The sequence below is a fragment of the Ascaphus truei genome, chromosome 11 (genome assembly GCF_040206685.1).
Source record: "Ascaphus truei isolate aAscTru1 chromosome 11, aAscTru1.hap1, whole genome shotgun sequence".
NCBI classification, from domain to species: Eukaryota; Metazoa; Chordata; class Amphibia; order Anura; family Ascaphidae; genus Ascaphus; species Ascaphus truei.
Window position 1 is genome coordinate 42,677,136 of NC_134493.1, and position 17,205 is coordinate 42,694,340.

The window sequence follows — 17,205 nt, forward strand, 5'->3', positions numbered from 1 at the left end:
ACTCAACCGCCCCCCCACACACACACTCAACCGCCCCCCCACACACACACTCAACCGCCCCCCCACACACACACACTCAACCGCCCCCCCCACACACACACAACCGCCCCCCCCACACACACACACTCAACCGCCCCCCCCCACACACACACAACCGCCCCCCCACACACACACAACCGCCCCCCCCACACACACACAACCGCCCCCCCCACAACCGCCCCCCCCCACACACACACAACCGCCCCCCCCACAACCGCCCCCCCACACACACACACAACCGCCCCCCCCCACACACACACACACAACCGCCCCCACCCCACACACACACAACCGCCCCCACCCCACACACACACTCAACCGCCCCCCCCCCCACACACACACACACACAACCGCCCCCCCCCACACACACACACACACACACAACCGCCCCCCCCCCACACACACACAACCGCCCCCCCACACACACACTCAACCGCCCCCCCCACACACACACTCAACCGCCCCCCCACACACACACTCAACCGCCCCCCCACACACACACACTCAACCGCCCCCCCCACACACACACACAACCGCCCCCACCCCACACACACACACACAACCGCCCCCACCCCCCACACACACACAACCGCCCCCACCCCACACACACACAACCGCCCCCACCCCACACACACACACACAACCGCCCCCACCCCACACACACACACACAACCGCCCCCACCCCACACACACACACACAACCGCCCCCACCCCACACACACACACACAACCGCCCCCACCCCACACACACACAACCGCCCCCACCCCACACACACACTCAACCGCCCCCCCCCCCACACACACACACACACAACCGCCCCCCCCACACACACACACACACAACCGCCCCCCCCCCACACACACACAACCGCCCCCCCCCCACACACACACAACCGCCCCCCCACACACACACTCAACCGCCCCCCCACACACACACTCAACCGCCCCCCCACACACACACTCAACCGCCCCCCCACACACACACACTCAACCGCCCCCCCCCACACACACACAACCGCCCCCCCACACACACACACTCAACCGCCCCCCCCACACACACACAACCGCCCCCCCACACACACACAACCGCCCCCCCCACACACACACAACCGCCGCCCCCCACAACCGCCCCCCCCACACACACACAACCGCCCCCCCCACAACCGCCCCCCCCACACACACACACAACCGCCCCCCCCCCACACACACACACAACCGCCCCCACCCCACACACACACAACCGCCCCCACCCCACACACACACTCAACCGCCCCCCCCCCACACACACACACACACAACCGCCCCCCCCCACACACACACACACACACACAACCGCCCCCCCCCCCACACACACACAACCGCCCCCCCACACACACACTCAACCGCCCCCCCACACACACACTCAACCGCCCCCCCACACACACACTCAACCGCCCCCCCACACACACACACTCAACCGCCCCCCCCACACACACACAACCGCCCCCCCACACACACACACTCAACCGCCCCCCCCCACACACACACAACCGCCCCCCCACACACACACAACCGCCCCCCCCACACACACACACAACCGCCCCCCCCCCACACACACACAACCGCCCCCCCCACAACCGCCCCCCCACACACACACACAACCGCCCCCCCCCACACACACACAACCGCCCCCCCCACACACGCACAACCCCCTCCCCGCCCCACACGCCCCCCCCTCCCCGCCCCACACGCCCCCCCCCTCCCCACACGCTCCACGCCCCACACGCCCCCCCTCCCTGCCCCACACGCCCCCCTCCCTGCCCCACACGCCCCCTCCCTGCCCCACACGCCCCCCGCCCCACACGCCCCCCCATCCCCGCCCCACACGCCCCCCCATCCCCGCCCCACACGCCCCCCCATCCCCGCCCCACACGCCCCCCCATCCCCGCCCCACACGCCCCCCCATCCCCGCCCCACACGCCCCCCATCCCCGCCCCACACGCCCCCCCATCCCCGCCCCACACGCCCCCCCATCCCCGCCCCGCCCCACACGCCCCCCCATCCCCGCCCCACACGCCCCCCCATCCCCGCCCCACACGCCCCCCCATCCCCGCCCCACACGCCCCCCCATCCCCACCCCACACGCCCCCCCATCCCCACCCACAACCCCCCCGCCCCACCCACAACCCCCCCGCCCCACCCACAACCGCCCCACCCACAACCCCCCCGCCCCACACACAACATTCCGCCCCGCCCCACCACACACACAACCGCCCCCCCCACACGCACAACCGCCCCCACACACGCACAACCGCCCCCCCCTCCCCGCCCCACACGCCCTCCACGCCCCCCCCTTCCCGCCCCACCCACAACCCCCCCCCCCCCGCCCCACACACAACATTCCCCCCCGCCCCACACACAACATTCCCCCCCGCCCCACACACAACACCCCCCCCCCCGCCCCACACACAACACCCCCCCCCCCCCTCCCGCCCCACACACAACACCCCCCCCCCTCCCGCCCCACACACAACACCTCCCGCCCCACACACAACACCCCCCCCTCCCGCCCCACACACAACACCCCCCCCCTCCCTCCCCCCCGCCCCACACACAACACCCACCCCCCCGCCCCACACACAACACCCACCCCCCCGCCCCACACACAACATTCCCCCCCGCCCCACACACAACATTCCCCCCCGCCCCCCACACAACCCGTCCCACACACAACCCCCCCCCCCGCCCCACACACAACCCCCCCGCCCCCCACCAGTAGGCTCCGTGTAGTGATCCAGCTAATTTACTGCTCCAAGGGTGCCCAGGAATGTTTAGGGTCGCGTCGGGGTTCCCCGTTATTGAGGCATGAAATCATACCATACGTTCATGAGTTTCCCCCCATATCCCAGAGTGGTACTGGATTCCTAGCGGTATTTCATTCTATTAACGCACTTGATGCTGGTAGATTTGGGCATGGATGCAATTTGAATTAATCCTTTCAAGGTCACGGCTATTGCTTATAAGGGAGTGCATAGAGTTGTCCTATTAATTACTGTACTGAGTTTCGGGGCAAGACGTGTACGTAGCTCATTGTGTCGATGTTTGGAGAAATGAAACTATACTTTTGGGTAGCAGTGAACTCAATGCTGCTATAACAAGTATACTCTTTATACACAGGTCTTGGTTACTAAACAATTTACATACACGCCATTTGTATAGCATTCTTTTACATGACACTCGCTGTCAGTAGCGTCAGGGAATAGAAGGTTGAGCGGGATCCGGGCTGGTTCTGACCCAGTAACTTTCGGTCAGCACATGTGGGCTGACTCAGCTCCCACTGTGCTTATTCAACTATTTGGCATAACCGTATCAGCATTTCTTCTTTTAACCGTCCTGTGAATTTGGGCAGCAGCCACCAGGATATCTCTACGTCCGGGACAGCTGCTTGTCAAGAACCTGGATTGAGAGTACCTTACACATTCAGGAGATTTAGTGCATCCGCAAACCAGACCGCATTGGGAACAGTAACCGCAATTAGGTGCTAGGAGCATATAGCCTTCTTACTGTAAGTGGCATGTGGTTATCTTTCTGATTAGGCAGGTAGCTGGGAAACAGCGTTTCCATCAAACGTGTTTGTAATCTGGTAGCCAAGTGTTACAAACTCACTGCAAACGTGAGTGTGTGCACACTGCTCTCCGTGGGCTGTGACTGAAGGAAGCTTGTGTCAAGATAAATTTGAACTACTTCCAATTTGATCACAATGCTTAAACCGTAGCTCATAAAGTACCTATTTCACTAAACCTTTTTATATCATTTTCTTCAGAATATTCTGACAGTTCAGATTAGTAATCATTGTCCTGGGTTATGTAATATTGAATAACCTTACTGGTGTTTATGTAATCCAATTTAACAGGCCACAGTAATTAGTGAGTAATGCATTTTAATCTTGGGATTATTTTGATGTCCCTATGCAGACCTTGTCACAAATAATAGAGCTGGACAAACAATTTAACCGCTTGAATAAAATGGCTCTATTTTTGGAGTGTTGGATGGAAAGGAGGTGACGGCAATAAATTTCAGGGTGTGAGTTACATGTGTATGCGGTCTTGGATTTAGGGCCACGTCTCTTAGAGGTTATTTTCCTTGGATACAGATCATGTTTATTAGCTATATGATGAGTGTCCCTACTTCTTTATTCCCAACGTCTGATCTAACAGTATTACATGGTTGTATAAACCATTACAACCAACGTTATTCTTTAGCGTAAATCGGCTGCTGAAGTGTCTTGTTCTAAATTCAGTAACAGTTGCTATCTCAACTACTTAAAGCTCTGGATTTAATAGTCTTCTGATGAAAGCGGGATGTGATATTTTTTTATTTATTTTTTCTTAAATGTCACATTTGTTTGAAATAAGATTCTGCTTTAAACTAACCTACATAACCTGTGTGCCTCTTCAGGTCCTGTTCCACTGGATGGTCATTGAGATCTACTTGAGCAGTTTTGCTTATGTTTTGTAAGGAGCTGTTATGAAACGTTTGAATACGCACCCATTTGTTATATTGTCCATTTCTACTTATTCCATCACCTTTCAGAGTAAAATAACTAGTGCAAAATGTCAGTAGCATTCCCGAAGCCACCTCCGTGGTGGGATATGCACACCTGCGTTCTTGACTTTGGGGTAGCCTCAAAAAGGAGCTTTAAAAAATAAAAAATCTGCCCAAATAGCGCCTGTTAAACAGATGCAGGAAGGGAGGGATTGGCAGGGTGCAATTTTGTGGAATATTGCATGCAGGGATTGCCAGAGTTAAATAATCTGTTTTGACAGACTAGTTTGCTAATTTGGGATCTGCTGTTCACTGGCCCTGTAACCCAGAATAGGAAAGTGAGGTCTGTGAAATAGGATCTATAGTCCTCACCCTCAGTGCTGGAGAAGGTTCCTGAACCTGAGCAGTCGTGTGATTTAATACTTGTACATTTCTGGTCAGGGGTGGCCAACTCCAGTCCTCAAGGGCCACCAGCAGGTCTGGTTTTCAGGACATACCTGCTTCAGCACAGGTGGGTCAGACTTCAACTGAGCCACTGATTGAGCCACCTGTGCTGAAGCAGGCATATCCTGAAAACCTGACCCGTTGGTTGCCTTTGAGGACTGGAGTTAGCCGCTCCTGATTTTAGGTTATAATGCCGCTGACTCCGTGTGCTCCACAGAGCAGAGGTTGGCGTCCCACGCTTCATGATTTGTTTTAGGCTGCGAACATGTTGCGCGCAGCACGAACAAAAACATTGTGAAGCAGTCCGGCCATACTGCGCACAATGCGACGGCACAGCAGGATTTGGAGGAGACAAATCCACTTGCATTTTTGCGCGACAGCTGCGTCACATGACAAGTTTGAACCAATGAGGGCGAACCTCAGTTGTTCGGCCTGGTGACGTCACGGCCTCGCCTCTCTGTTGCACGCATCAACGGAGGACACAGAAGGCTCAGAGAGGTGCGCACGCCTCGAGCTGTCGCACGCGCACTATGGCCCCAGCCCAAGTCATCTCTTGGTGTTGTGCTTAACTTTTGAAAGTGTGGAGCGTTTTCCTTCCTAAGGTGCTTCTGGTTTATCCATTTAATGTTGGCCAATAAATCATTAACCTTCTCACTGGCAAAGAGAGAACAGATTTATATTCTTACCGCCTGAAGGAGTCGGTGTGTCAGGGTGTTGCTCACAGTTCTCGGCTGCGTGTCAAGTCGCAGAGAAGGCTAAATAGGTTCGGTATCTGTTTTCTGTGAAGCATGCAATGCAGGATGTAGGAACCACCCATATCTGTGGGTGCATCGAAGTGCAACTGCATCTTTTTCCTGTGAAATGCGATGACCGGTGCATCAAACGCCAGTACGGGTTACCGCTCCCATTCAAGTCATTGCGATGGCCGCACTGTCACTTGATGCCCTTTGCCGCTAACTATTCTGTTTTTTAACTTGGGACAATAATATAAGTAGTTGAAAAGCTTTTTTGTGTAATGAGACGCCTCAGCACAGCTCTCTGACTGGTAGAATGCTTTGCAGTTCCCATCACGGAGTTGTATGTATGTCTTTATTTATATAGCGCCATTTATGTACACAGCGCTTCACAGCAGTAATACACGTAGCATAATATAATGAATAATGGGAATAAGCGCTTCAGGCATGACTAACAATAGGAAGGGGGGTCCCTGCCCTGAAGAGCTTACAATGTAAGTGGTAATTAGGGAGAACTTAGAGACAGTAGGGGGATGTTTATGCAGTAGCTGTAGGAAAATGCAATTCATTTGAAGGCTTACAGAAATTCTGCAGGCACCCTGAAGTGGGGCTTAAGACTTTGTACACTTAGTGGGCAGTTGATCAGAAAGGTCTTTCCTCCCCTTTATTACTTCTCCATAAAGTCATTGAGTGTAACTTTGCGGTAAGAGTTTAACTTCTGGTTTAGTCTTCTAAAATCCATTTAATTTTCCCCTATTAATGAGCTTTACTCCCTTTAAAAACAGACCCATCGCACTGCTTTTTTGACATTGATATGCCTAATCTTTACTACAACTATAAAAGGAGTACACGGTGAATACATGGTTTTTGCTTTGCTGTTTGCTTTTTATATTCCTACTTTTGTGGCAAAGGTGGTACAACAAATGCAGTGACCACGGTTTGCCGGGGTCTCGGAAAGCTCAGCGACGCAAAATCTCTGCAGTAGCTCTGTGGAAGTGAATTCTAGAGAGCCTTTTTTTTGTGTGTGCACACAGCCATATAGCAGTGTCTTTATTCTAAAGGTATCACATTCATTTGGGTTACCTGGCGGTGTTAAATGGTGGCTCTGTACTAATAGCTGTTTTTCTTGCAGTGGATATGCAGCAGATGACATTACCCATTGCATCCGACCTCAGGACATCAAGGAAAGACGGGCTGTCGTGATACTTAGGAAGTATGTGTTTTCGCTTGCAATATAAAGTGAATTATCAGAAGGTTTTAAACAAGTGCCCACTGCACGTATTTATTTTTTTGAATGATTTGTTCACCATTCTATGTAATAGGGTTTCAGTATAGTTTTCCCCTAAAAAAACTATCTGCACCTTTAAACCCTGCATGCCAGATCGCTTTCTACACACCACATGAGCGCAGAATGCGGTCTCCCCTAGAAAACAAGCTAAAAAAGTAATGTTGCACTCAATGAGTTGGGTTATATAAATGAAGGTATCACTTTCTTGTGCTGGAAATGGGGAATAACTGAGGTCACTGTGGGAGCCAAAACAGGAGTAACGCGCGGGGGAAAAGAACGGTGTCCTTGTGTTTCGCAGGAATTTGCACTTACACCGAAGTGACGTGTACGATGCAGACATGTGAGGAAAGAATTCAACCAAACAGCTTGAGGCAACTTGCAGCTCACGCGGTGTCATAGGAACTAATGGCTCATGAAATGGAAAGGAGGCTTAGCTGCCACACCCAGCAACTCACAAGCGCCGTACGCCTGGGTAGTTTAGTAATACGCATGAAAATAATTGTTTGCAAACACTTCCTTTATGTTGACGGTGTTACTTTACACCAGGGGTGGGCAACAGCCAGTACTAAAGGGCCACAACAAGGTGCACAATTGCGGCCTCCTGGAAGAAGGTATCTCCTCCTTCCAAGCAAATGTTAAAAAAAAAGGAGGATCAATGAGGTAATGCTCATGGAAAGGCTGACGGCCTTTCTAAAGAGATCTACGACAGAGTTCTACAAAATTTGGGAGCCATGGATAACTCAATATATTTGACCAAACAACTACCTGAACCGATCGGACGAAGGAACCGAGTAGCCAGGCCGACACCTGGCAACGAGGAAGAGAGAACGGCCCTTCCCCCTCCCCCGTCCCCCCTCCATCTCTTTTTCTGGTCCCCCACTTTCCGGCCCACTAGTTGACCCAGAGATCTTGCCTTAAATAGGCGGGGGTTCTGCTCTATTCTGTCCACTTCATCTTCTCGACCCAAAAATTTAAAAAATCTGTATTGGGCTAAGGATAAATTGCTGTATCTGTTTTGTTGTATATCTGCCTAATAAAAACGTTTTAAAAATAAATAAAAAGAATAACGTTAAAGGGCCACCAAAAGTCAGGTTTTCAAGCTATTCCTGCTTCAGCACAGATGGTGCAGTCTTTGGCTGAGCCACCTGTGCTGAAGCAGGGATATTCTGAACCTGACCTGTTTGTGACCCTTGAGTACTGGAGTTGCCCACCCCCGCTTTAGGCCTTTGCCATGTTTGGCTCTTGCTGCCGCTCGCTCTACCAGGAGCTTTTTGCTGTCCTGACAGAGGAGACAGCAAGCTGTGTGTGTGTGTGTGTGTGTGTGTGTGTGTGTGTGTGTGTGTGTGTGTGTGTGATAATATTTTAAAAAATACATGTTGTGAGAATAAATTATTTATTAACATTGCAACTTTGATAAATATATTCACACTCACAATGCACACACATACATACATACATACATACATACATATACATACACACACACACATGCACATGCATACACGCACACACATATACATGCACACACACACGACAGGGATCGGGCAGAAGGGGGACAGGGATCGGGGCAAAAGGGGGACAGGGATCGGGCAGAAGGGGGACAGACCGTCAGGGGGCGGGCGGGTCACTGGCCGGGGGCGGGCCAGTGACGTCACGGAGCTGGTTCGCCCTCATTGGGCGAACCGCTCACGTGACCGGCCTGTCTCGCCGGCAAGCGGGGGAATTTTAAATTCCCCTAAGACCTGCGCTTACGCAAGCGCGCAGGTGAGCCCCTACTAAAGCCGCTCTAATTGCGGCTGTAGGGGCTCAGTGCTGAGCGGGAGCGCGCGTCAGCACGCTTCCGCCAGCAAGCGCCAAACATGACCAAGGCCTTATACACTACACTCACTGCTTAAAGCATTTTTTTCCTTTAGTTGTGTTAGAAGCAGGCGTCTTCATACCGTAACCCTCTGCTCCCATAGATATTTTTATTTTATATGTATTTATCTCTAGATCAGGAAGAAAATTCATTGTTGCCTCCTTGTTTAAAAGTATGTCCAGCACACAATGTAAAGTTAACAACACAGGTTACAATTACACACGTGTAATACTTAGAGGAAGTATGCGGTATAGGCAGCACAACCTTTAGTGAATCTAAAGTTATAATGTGTTTGGTGGGTGCAAAGGGAACAGTGGGGAGACCCCAATCTCCCCCAAGGACAATGTAAAATACTGAGTGTTCCCAGCACTCCAATTAAAGAAATATGACACGTATACGTCTAATGAAAAAGAATCAATGTATATTGACAAAATTATGGCAGTAACAACGCAATATGATGCAGTGGGCGATACAGAATAAATGAATATACAAGCATGGTCAAGAGGAAGGGTAGGGGAAAAGGTGATCACACAAACAAGGTAAGAAAGTGAAAAACGAAAATTTAAAACATGGGAAAAAATGCGGGTGGGCAAAGTTAATGCTTCGGGGTACCACAACCCCTTCTAATGGCCCGTTCCCACAGTCCCCCAACTGATGGACTATGGTACTTCCCAGCACTCTCTTCCACAACTTCCCCCTAGGTAAAAACAATAAGTGATGCCGCAGAGCTGACAATAATGTACTATGCAGTGCATTCCTCCTGTATTGGGATAAGCCACCTCAAATAATTTTACTTACTACAAGGAATGTGTCAACGGTCCGTCAAAGGATTAAATGTCCTGCGTCACACGGCCAATAGGCAGCCGTTGTAATGAGCGAACTTCTCCTTTAATATATTTATACATCAACTTTGTTGTTTTTTTATATTCTGTGATGCCAAACAAAACTCCTTCAGTACATTATTGCGATACCTTCTGTCACAGAAGGGGTTACTGGTGTCTCATGGAAACGAGATGTCTGCAGTGTCTCATAACCATCAGACATACAGGACACGTTGATTACAATTTAACAAAAGTCCTATATGTTATTACATCTACAAAGAGAGATTTGGCGCTCAGGTTTGAGTGTAGAAGAGTGTAGAAGAGTGTAGAAGAGTGTAGAAGAGTGTAGAAGAGTGTAGAAGAGTGTAGAAGAGTGTAGAAGAGTGTAGAAGAGTGTAGAAGAGTGTAGAAGAGTGTAGAAGAGTGTAGAAGAGTGTAGAAGAGTGTAGAAGAGTGTAGAAGAGTGTAGAAGAGTGTAGAAGAGTGTAGAAGAGTGTAGAAGAGTGTAGAAGAGTGTAGAAGAGTGTAGAAGAGTGTAGAAGAGTGTAGAAGAGTGTTACACAAAAAGGGGTCAGCAATTTAGGATGCAGCTAGCAAGGGTTTAAAAGGACAATACGGGGTAATCCAGGATGCGAAGGCAAAATGAGTGGTCAGGAAACACTAGCCAAGCACACCAAAAACAGGAGATAGTCATTGCAACAAAGGTCATTTAATGATTATAGAGTGTAGTCCAAGTATCCAACATTTCGGTGCAAGGCACCTTCATCAGGGTTAACCATCAGGGATGAAGGTGCAGTACTTTGCACCGAAACGTTTGATGACTCTTTAGTCGTTAAATTACCTTCTTTGCAATGACTTGATCTCCTCCTGTTTTTTGATGTGCTTGGCTACTGCTGATATAGTATGGGTATGTCGTATAGATCCTTACTTTCCTCTTTATGGGGCAGTGTCGGGTATTTTGCATAGCACAGTGTGATTTTCAGGGGCCACTTCATTATTGCTGATGTGGCTTTTCCTTTTTAAGAATCCTTGCTAATTTACAGTAGCCATTGATCATGAAGTCAACTACTTTTGAGGGTTTGCTTTGTCCTTGCATTAGTCTTTCATATGTGATGGTAAAATATTGGTGCTTCTTTGACAGAACCAGAACAGAAGCTCCACGAGTTGAAACCAAATCTCTGAGCAGCAGTTACCAGCCTGAGCGGCTCTCCGGCAGCAACAGGCCGCATGCCCTGAAACCAAAGCGGTCACATCGCAAGGCTGACCCCGACGCTGCTCACAGGTAGGTCACCTGCAGTGAGGGAGGCCCGGCTTTATCTCTACTGGTGCACTTCAAATATCTACAGGGCACAGAGGGTTTGGGGGATAACAGACTGCCATTCTAATTAAAATAAGTGCACTAGTGTTTGCTAGTTTATTGATTATTCCTAAACTACTGTATGGTTAGGGATAACAACCACATTACTTATCATTACTACTACCCCATATCCTTTACTTCCAGCCCTCCTCTAAATAATACACTGCATCACTGTACTGTTGGAGCCTAGCAACATGTCTTTTAATTTTGAAAGCAAAACTTATGATTTCTGCAACAAAGATCATTCATTTGGAGCTCTGATTATTTATAGGATGCCATCCCTACGATGAACTGTCCTACTCTGATATTCACCCCAAGCCGCTCCCTGGGGTTCTGATCTTCGGAGATGGCTTAGTTGCTGTTAATATTGGGGTGTTCCTGCATATTTTGGGGGTCCTGTTTTATTGTCATTTTCCAGGACACCAAGGGAAGAGGTTTAGTGTCCTGCAGGTGTTACAGGCAATCCTGGCAGTGACAGGGTTAAACCAGCTTGGCACTCGCGCCTATTGAGCGGGTTGGAAGTCCAGCGCAATGACGTTTAAATGACCCGGTGTTTGTTCCTTTCCCCACGCAGACCTCGCATTCTAGAAATGGATAAAGAGGAGAACAGACGGTCTGTCCTTTTACCAAAACAGAGAAGACGGAGCAACTTCAGCTCGGAGAACTATTGGCGAAGATCTTACGAGTACGTGGACACCTACGAAGACACAGAAGAGGATGAGGGCAGCCCAGCCCGGAAAGTTAAAATGAGGCGCCATTGAGGCAGTGGCTTCCACAGACTGATCTCTGGGATCTCAACTCTTAACACTTCTTCCTCTGCTGTCCCTGGCCGCTCAGGTGCCGAAGGCGTCCCGGCCCTGCCCGTATACCAACGCGGTATTTCTGTCTGTCGGGCGAGTTTTGAGTTGCTCTATATTCGGGGTCAGGAATGTGAACGCCAGCGGGATGCACTAGATCTGGTTTGTGCGAGGCGGTGACTGGGCCGCCTGCGGTAAGTGTGCAAGCCGTGTTTCAAAGCTGCACAAACCCCGTTAGAGGAAGCGTACAAATCCTGCCGTTAGTGCGGCGGTCTGCGGCGATGCTGAAGGAAAGGATCAGGATGTGTTGCAGTGGAAATGGAATATAACACAACTCTCCAAGCAACAGTTAAGTTGACATCACTTTTCATTACTTTGTTTAGCACCGTTTTTCCCCCCCCCCCCCCCCACCCCGCCTTTTTTTTTTTTTAATTTTATTTTTTTCTCCTGGCTCAAGCGTGAGCAGAAAATAGCTGTTTTCCCACTGAGGTGTGAGCTAACCTCGCTCTAGAATTGTGATGAGATGCAAGGGTGCGTGCGGTAATCACCCGGGAAGAACGCTGTCCTGGGAGCGGAGCAAGGTGAGGCGCAGAGCAGGATGTGCAGGGGCCCCTCTTTCTCAGCAGGGGGCGGACCTCCCAGCTCCTGCAGCCTTGTTCCTCTTAGGAAATTTTCTTAAATGTTTTTGAAATGATTAAAGACGCTATAAAATTAAAATACAGATGTTTTATTTCTATTAATATAAGCACTAATAATAAAGACTTTTTTACACAAACACACACACCGCAGAATGACCGTCCGCCTCCTTCCGGACAGAATGAGATTCTCTGCCCGGTTTTTCGAAGGCAGGCACCACATTGCTCTTCCAGCGGCTGAAGGGTTAACGTTCAAATTGCGTACAGCCAGCTGCTTCTCTTTTTTTTTTATTTTTATTTATTTTTTATTTCATAAACAGGACTTTAGGAGCGAAAATTATTTTTAAAACTCAGCCCCAGGTTCAAAGTATTTCTTTTAAATACAGACATCGGTGTTGCTGCTTCTCTGCAGAAACCAGAGGTGGTGGAGATGTTTTTTTTTTCTTTCCCCCATTTAAAAATAAAGCATTTTTGGCATCTGTTTCTTCAGATATTTTGCAGGTTCTCGTGTTTCTGGTTTTATTGTAGTTTAGTTTTTTCTTTTGTTCCTATTTTTTATTACAGGCCTGTGTAAGAGGTCACAGCTAATGGTCAATAACCGTGAAGCAGCCACTAGACCAGTGCAAGGCCTCACATCTGGCTAAATATTTAAATGAAGCTTCTCCCTGCTGCCGTGCTGTAGCCGGTAATCTCACCGTGTGCGACAACCTACAAAGTGGTGGGATATGTTCTTCATTTCATGTCTAATGCTAACTAGATCTCCTGGTATCCCCTCTTGCTGGGAAATCGCCTGCTTCCCCTTTTTTTACAGATTCAAGGTGTCTGTCTCCTGTAATCCTCAATCTGGGGCCCAAGGCATGAGCTAACCTGTCTTCTAGAGACATTGCTTTTGTAGGTGATGCAGAACATACAAGATCAGCCATGTGTCACCAGTCCTGCTGGGCCTGTGTATCTCTTTCCTGCTCACATGAAAGTATATAAGTGGGCGTAGCCTATTCCTTCAATCCCAAACATGGGGCAAGATGGAGGGTTGAGTAACTTTTTCTCTCTGCGCCTCTGAGTTTTACCCAGCACCTTGTGTTTTTTTGTATGCAGGGAGGATAGGGTAAACCTCCATCTTTCCCAGACACCTTCACTTTGCAATATACTGAAGAGTAATGCTACACAGGCCCACGCAGCACTGAAAGGGTTAACCCAGAGGGTGCTCAACTCCAGTCCTGAAGAACCCCTTACAGGTCAGGTTTTCATGATATTCTTGCTTCAGAACATGTGGCTCAGTAAACGACTGCACCCCTTGTGCTGAAGCAGGGATATCCTGAACCTGACCAGTTGGTTGTGGTGACTAGAGTTGAGAACCCCCTGGTGTTAATTGCATTGCTCTTGGAGGAGTTATGTCAGAGGATCCACAGCCGTGGAAGTGTTCATTCTTCCCACACTGCCCCTCTGATGAAGCATATAGCCCTGTACACAGCACCCAGTGCAGGCATCTGTTTTTATGTGCCTCTTATTTATTTTTTATCATTTCAGTACCTAGATTGTGTTTTTTGACACCTTCATTACTTTTACTTAATGTACGATAGTCACACTTCAATGCTGGAGAAGTCAGAAAAAAATTTTTTTGCAGAATGGTGGACCTGTCTGAGGGGGCCCGCCTTGTATTCATATGCAATGCTCTGCAGGACTTTTCAGCAGCAAATGGGTTAATTCCGCTATTTCACTATCTGGCAGATCCTGTCCCCCCCTCATTCTGAAACGGTTGCCCCGATTCTGCTCTTTCACTAAACAGGACTAGTTTTATTTCTTCTTTTTCTTTTTGGTTCCAGGAGATGTTTGCGTGTTCAGCACTTTGCTCTTATTTGTGTGCACTTTAAAAGAATAACGAATGTAATATATTTTGCGTTTGTGTGGAAGCGTTGTGTATCAGCGTATAGAGGGGTGTTCGGCTGGGGGTTCAGACAGGTAATAAACCAATCGGATTAAGAATGGGGAAATGAAAGAAGTTAAGTGTGAGGTTTGCTTGCTAACGTTTGTTACAGGTGGGGAAAAAAGGAAGAAAAAAAATGTGCTCACTTTAAATGCAGGTCATACTGTAGATCAGCGGTGCTCGACTCCAGTCCTCAAGCCTCCCCCAACAGGTCAGGTTTTCAGAATATCCCTGCCATCAGCACAAGTGGCTCTCTCAGTCCCTGCGTCAGCACAGGTGGCTTAGTTGAAGATTGAGCCACCTGTGTTAAAGCAGGGACTGATTGAGCTACCTGTGCTGAAGTAGGTATATTCTAAAAACCTGACTGTGGTGGGGGGGGGGGAGGGGGGGCCTTGATGACTGAAGTTGAGTACCCCTGCTGCAGATGAACCTCTGTATTACAGGGCTGCATATAAAGTAGTTCAGAGACCCTTTCCTGGAGAGCTTGGTCTGATTCTCTTAGTACCTGATATGCTGAGAAGGGCCAGCAAGACTATAAGGGAGCGGGCACTGGTAAAGTCCTCAATAACCAACCGTCTGTCGGATTTATACACCTAAATACAGATGCATGCCTTGGGACAAGATTTCACCAGACGTGTTCTAACCCCCCAACTACACGTGCACAGGATGTGACCAGTTTGGGTATCACTATAAACAATCAGTGACTGCTCAGCCAATGCGCACGCTGCTGATGGAGAGGCCACATGCGTCTTAGTGTCCTGGCATTGTCACCCGCAGGAGATAGCAGGACAGCCTCCGCAACCTCTGCAGTGTCTGGGGGGAGGGTGGAATAAAGCAAGATGCACAGTGCATGGAGGAGGGTCTGCAGATGCTTCAGCTTACGCAGGGTGACTAAAAAGAGGACTTTCACATAGCAGACAAACCTATACTTTTAAATAACTCTGCAGTGCAACATATATCTTTAGAGAAATTCACCCTCACAGTAAACAATTCACTTACTTGTGTCCCAGAGGTGCTCAAGATGACTCCCCCCTACCTCTACGGGTCAGGTTTTCAGGATATTCCAGCTTTAGCATAGGTGGCTAAATCAGTCCCTGCTTCAGCATTGGTGGCTCAATCAGATGCTCAGTTGAAGACTGAGTCACCTATGCTGAAGCTGGGATATCCTGAAACCCTGACCTGTTATGGAAGGGAGGGGTTGAGGAAACCCCTTTGATGTCCTATAAAAACGGTATAAGCTTTTCTTTTAACAGGTCTTAGCTAGAGGGAGTATCACTGCAATTACTTCCTGTCCTAGGCAGAACAGCTCCTTTAAAAAAATACAATGCAATAGACATTAAGGGTCGTGTTTACTATACAGCGCTACCTCATATAATACATCTGCTGCTCGAAGACTGCTTAGCAGATATGGCTCTTAATCTGTTGCCTGTCATTCTTCTCAATGCAGTGATGGTCTGTATGACAAAGGAGGGATAATGATGAAAATAAAGCTAAACTTCCAAAAAAGGGAGTGATGTATTTGATTTTTGGGAGCCAATGTTGGCGTGTGCATAACATGCCGCTAGGTGGCGCTAGCTGAGCGAGTAATGGATGGGCGCCCTGCATGGATTTCTCTTGTTCATTGTGTAATAACCGTTGCATATCCTGGGTGACGGCATGCCAACAAGCATCACTTTTAGCTTCGTCACATTTTTGAACATGCACATTTCCCTACATCAGGGCTGACCAACGCCAGCCCTCATGGGCCACCAGCAGGTCAGGTTTTCAGGATATCCCTACTTCAGCACAGGTTGTGCAGTCATCAACTGAGCCGCCTGTGCTGCAGCAGGAATATCCTTAAAACCTGACTTGTTGGTGGCCCTTGCATGGAGTTGGACTCCCCTGCCACTGATCTTTTGCCTGCGCTAAAAAAAAAAACAGGCTGAGTGTGCCAAACCAGGAAACAAAGACAGCTTCTTTATCCTTTTACACACACACGTTTCTGTTTGATTACTGATTCTGCTTTAACGCAGGGCTGCTCAACTGCAGTCCTCAAGTGCGCCCCCAACAGGACAGGTTTTCAGGATATCCCAGCTTCAGGACATGTGGATCAACTGAGCCTCTACTTGGGCCACCAGTGCTGAAGCAGGGACTGATTGAGCCACCTGTGCTGAAGCTGGGATATCCTGAAAACCTGACCTGTTGGAGGGGGGGGGGGGAGAGGCTCCAGGACTGGCGTTGAGCACCCCTCTGTATTAATACATTGCAAACAGACGGGAAAAAAATAACAATGTAAGTGAAGCAATCATTAGTAAAACACCAACATAAGTAGCTGATGTGCTTGAATTCAGTGTTCCCATACTCATTTTAAACAAGACCTAAAGAAGTAGCGCAGTTCATTTAAGGGGGATTAAGTCATTGTAAGGAAGCCAATTACACTGATGGTAAGAAACAAAGGAAGGTATTTCCCCCCGCTGTGCCTTTTGGAATAGGTTATGTAAAGTGGGTGTACAGGCACAGTGACCAGATCCGCAGCCTGGCTTTTTAATTGGGATAGGCGCAGGCTGATGCAGCACTAGAGCCGATGGCAGCCATAGCTTTCCCCTTCTGTTCCTGACATCAAGTCGCTGGGGCAGCTTGTAGGAGCTCTGCACCTCTGGCATCGGAAGGGTTCACAGAAACCTCAGGCAAATTGTTCTGAAAACTTTCAACCTCAAACAGCCCTAACTGGAACTTTACAAGCACATTCGGAACACGCTGAGCATGGTAACCCAGGGGGGCTCAACTCCAGTCCCACCCCTCCCC

General features: G+C 49.4%; 1 protein-coding gene across 1 annotated transcript; it reads left to right on the plus strand.

The window, feature by feature from the left end:
* Positions 1 to 6,673: 6,673 nt before the first annotated feature.
* Positions 6,674 to 12,579, plus strand: ALKBH5 (alkB homolog 5, RNA demethylase; the record flags this gene model as incomplete). The annotated part of the gene is made up of 3 exons (XM_075565086.1): positions 6,674 to 6,954; positions 10,850 to 10,990; positions 11,640 to 12,579. Coding segments are annotated over 3 exons (609 nt in total), but the record flags the coding sequence as incomplete, so codon positions are not given.
* Positions 12,580 to 17,205: the final 4,626 nt, after the last annotated feature.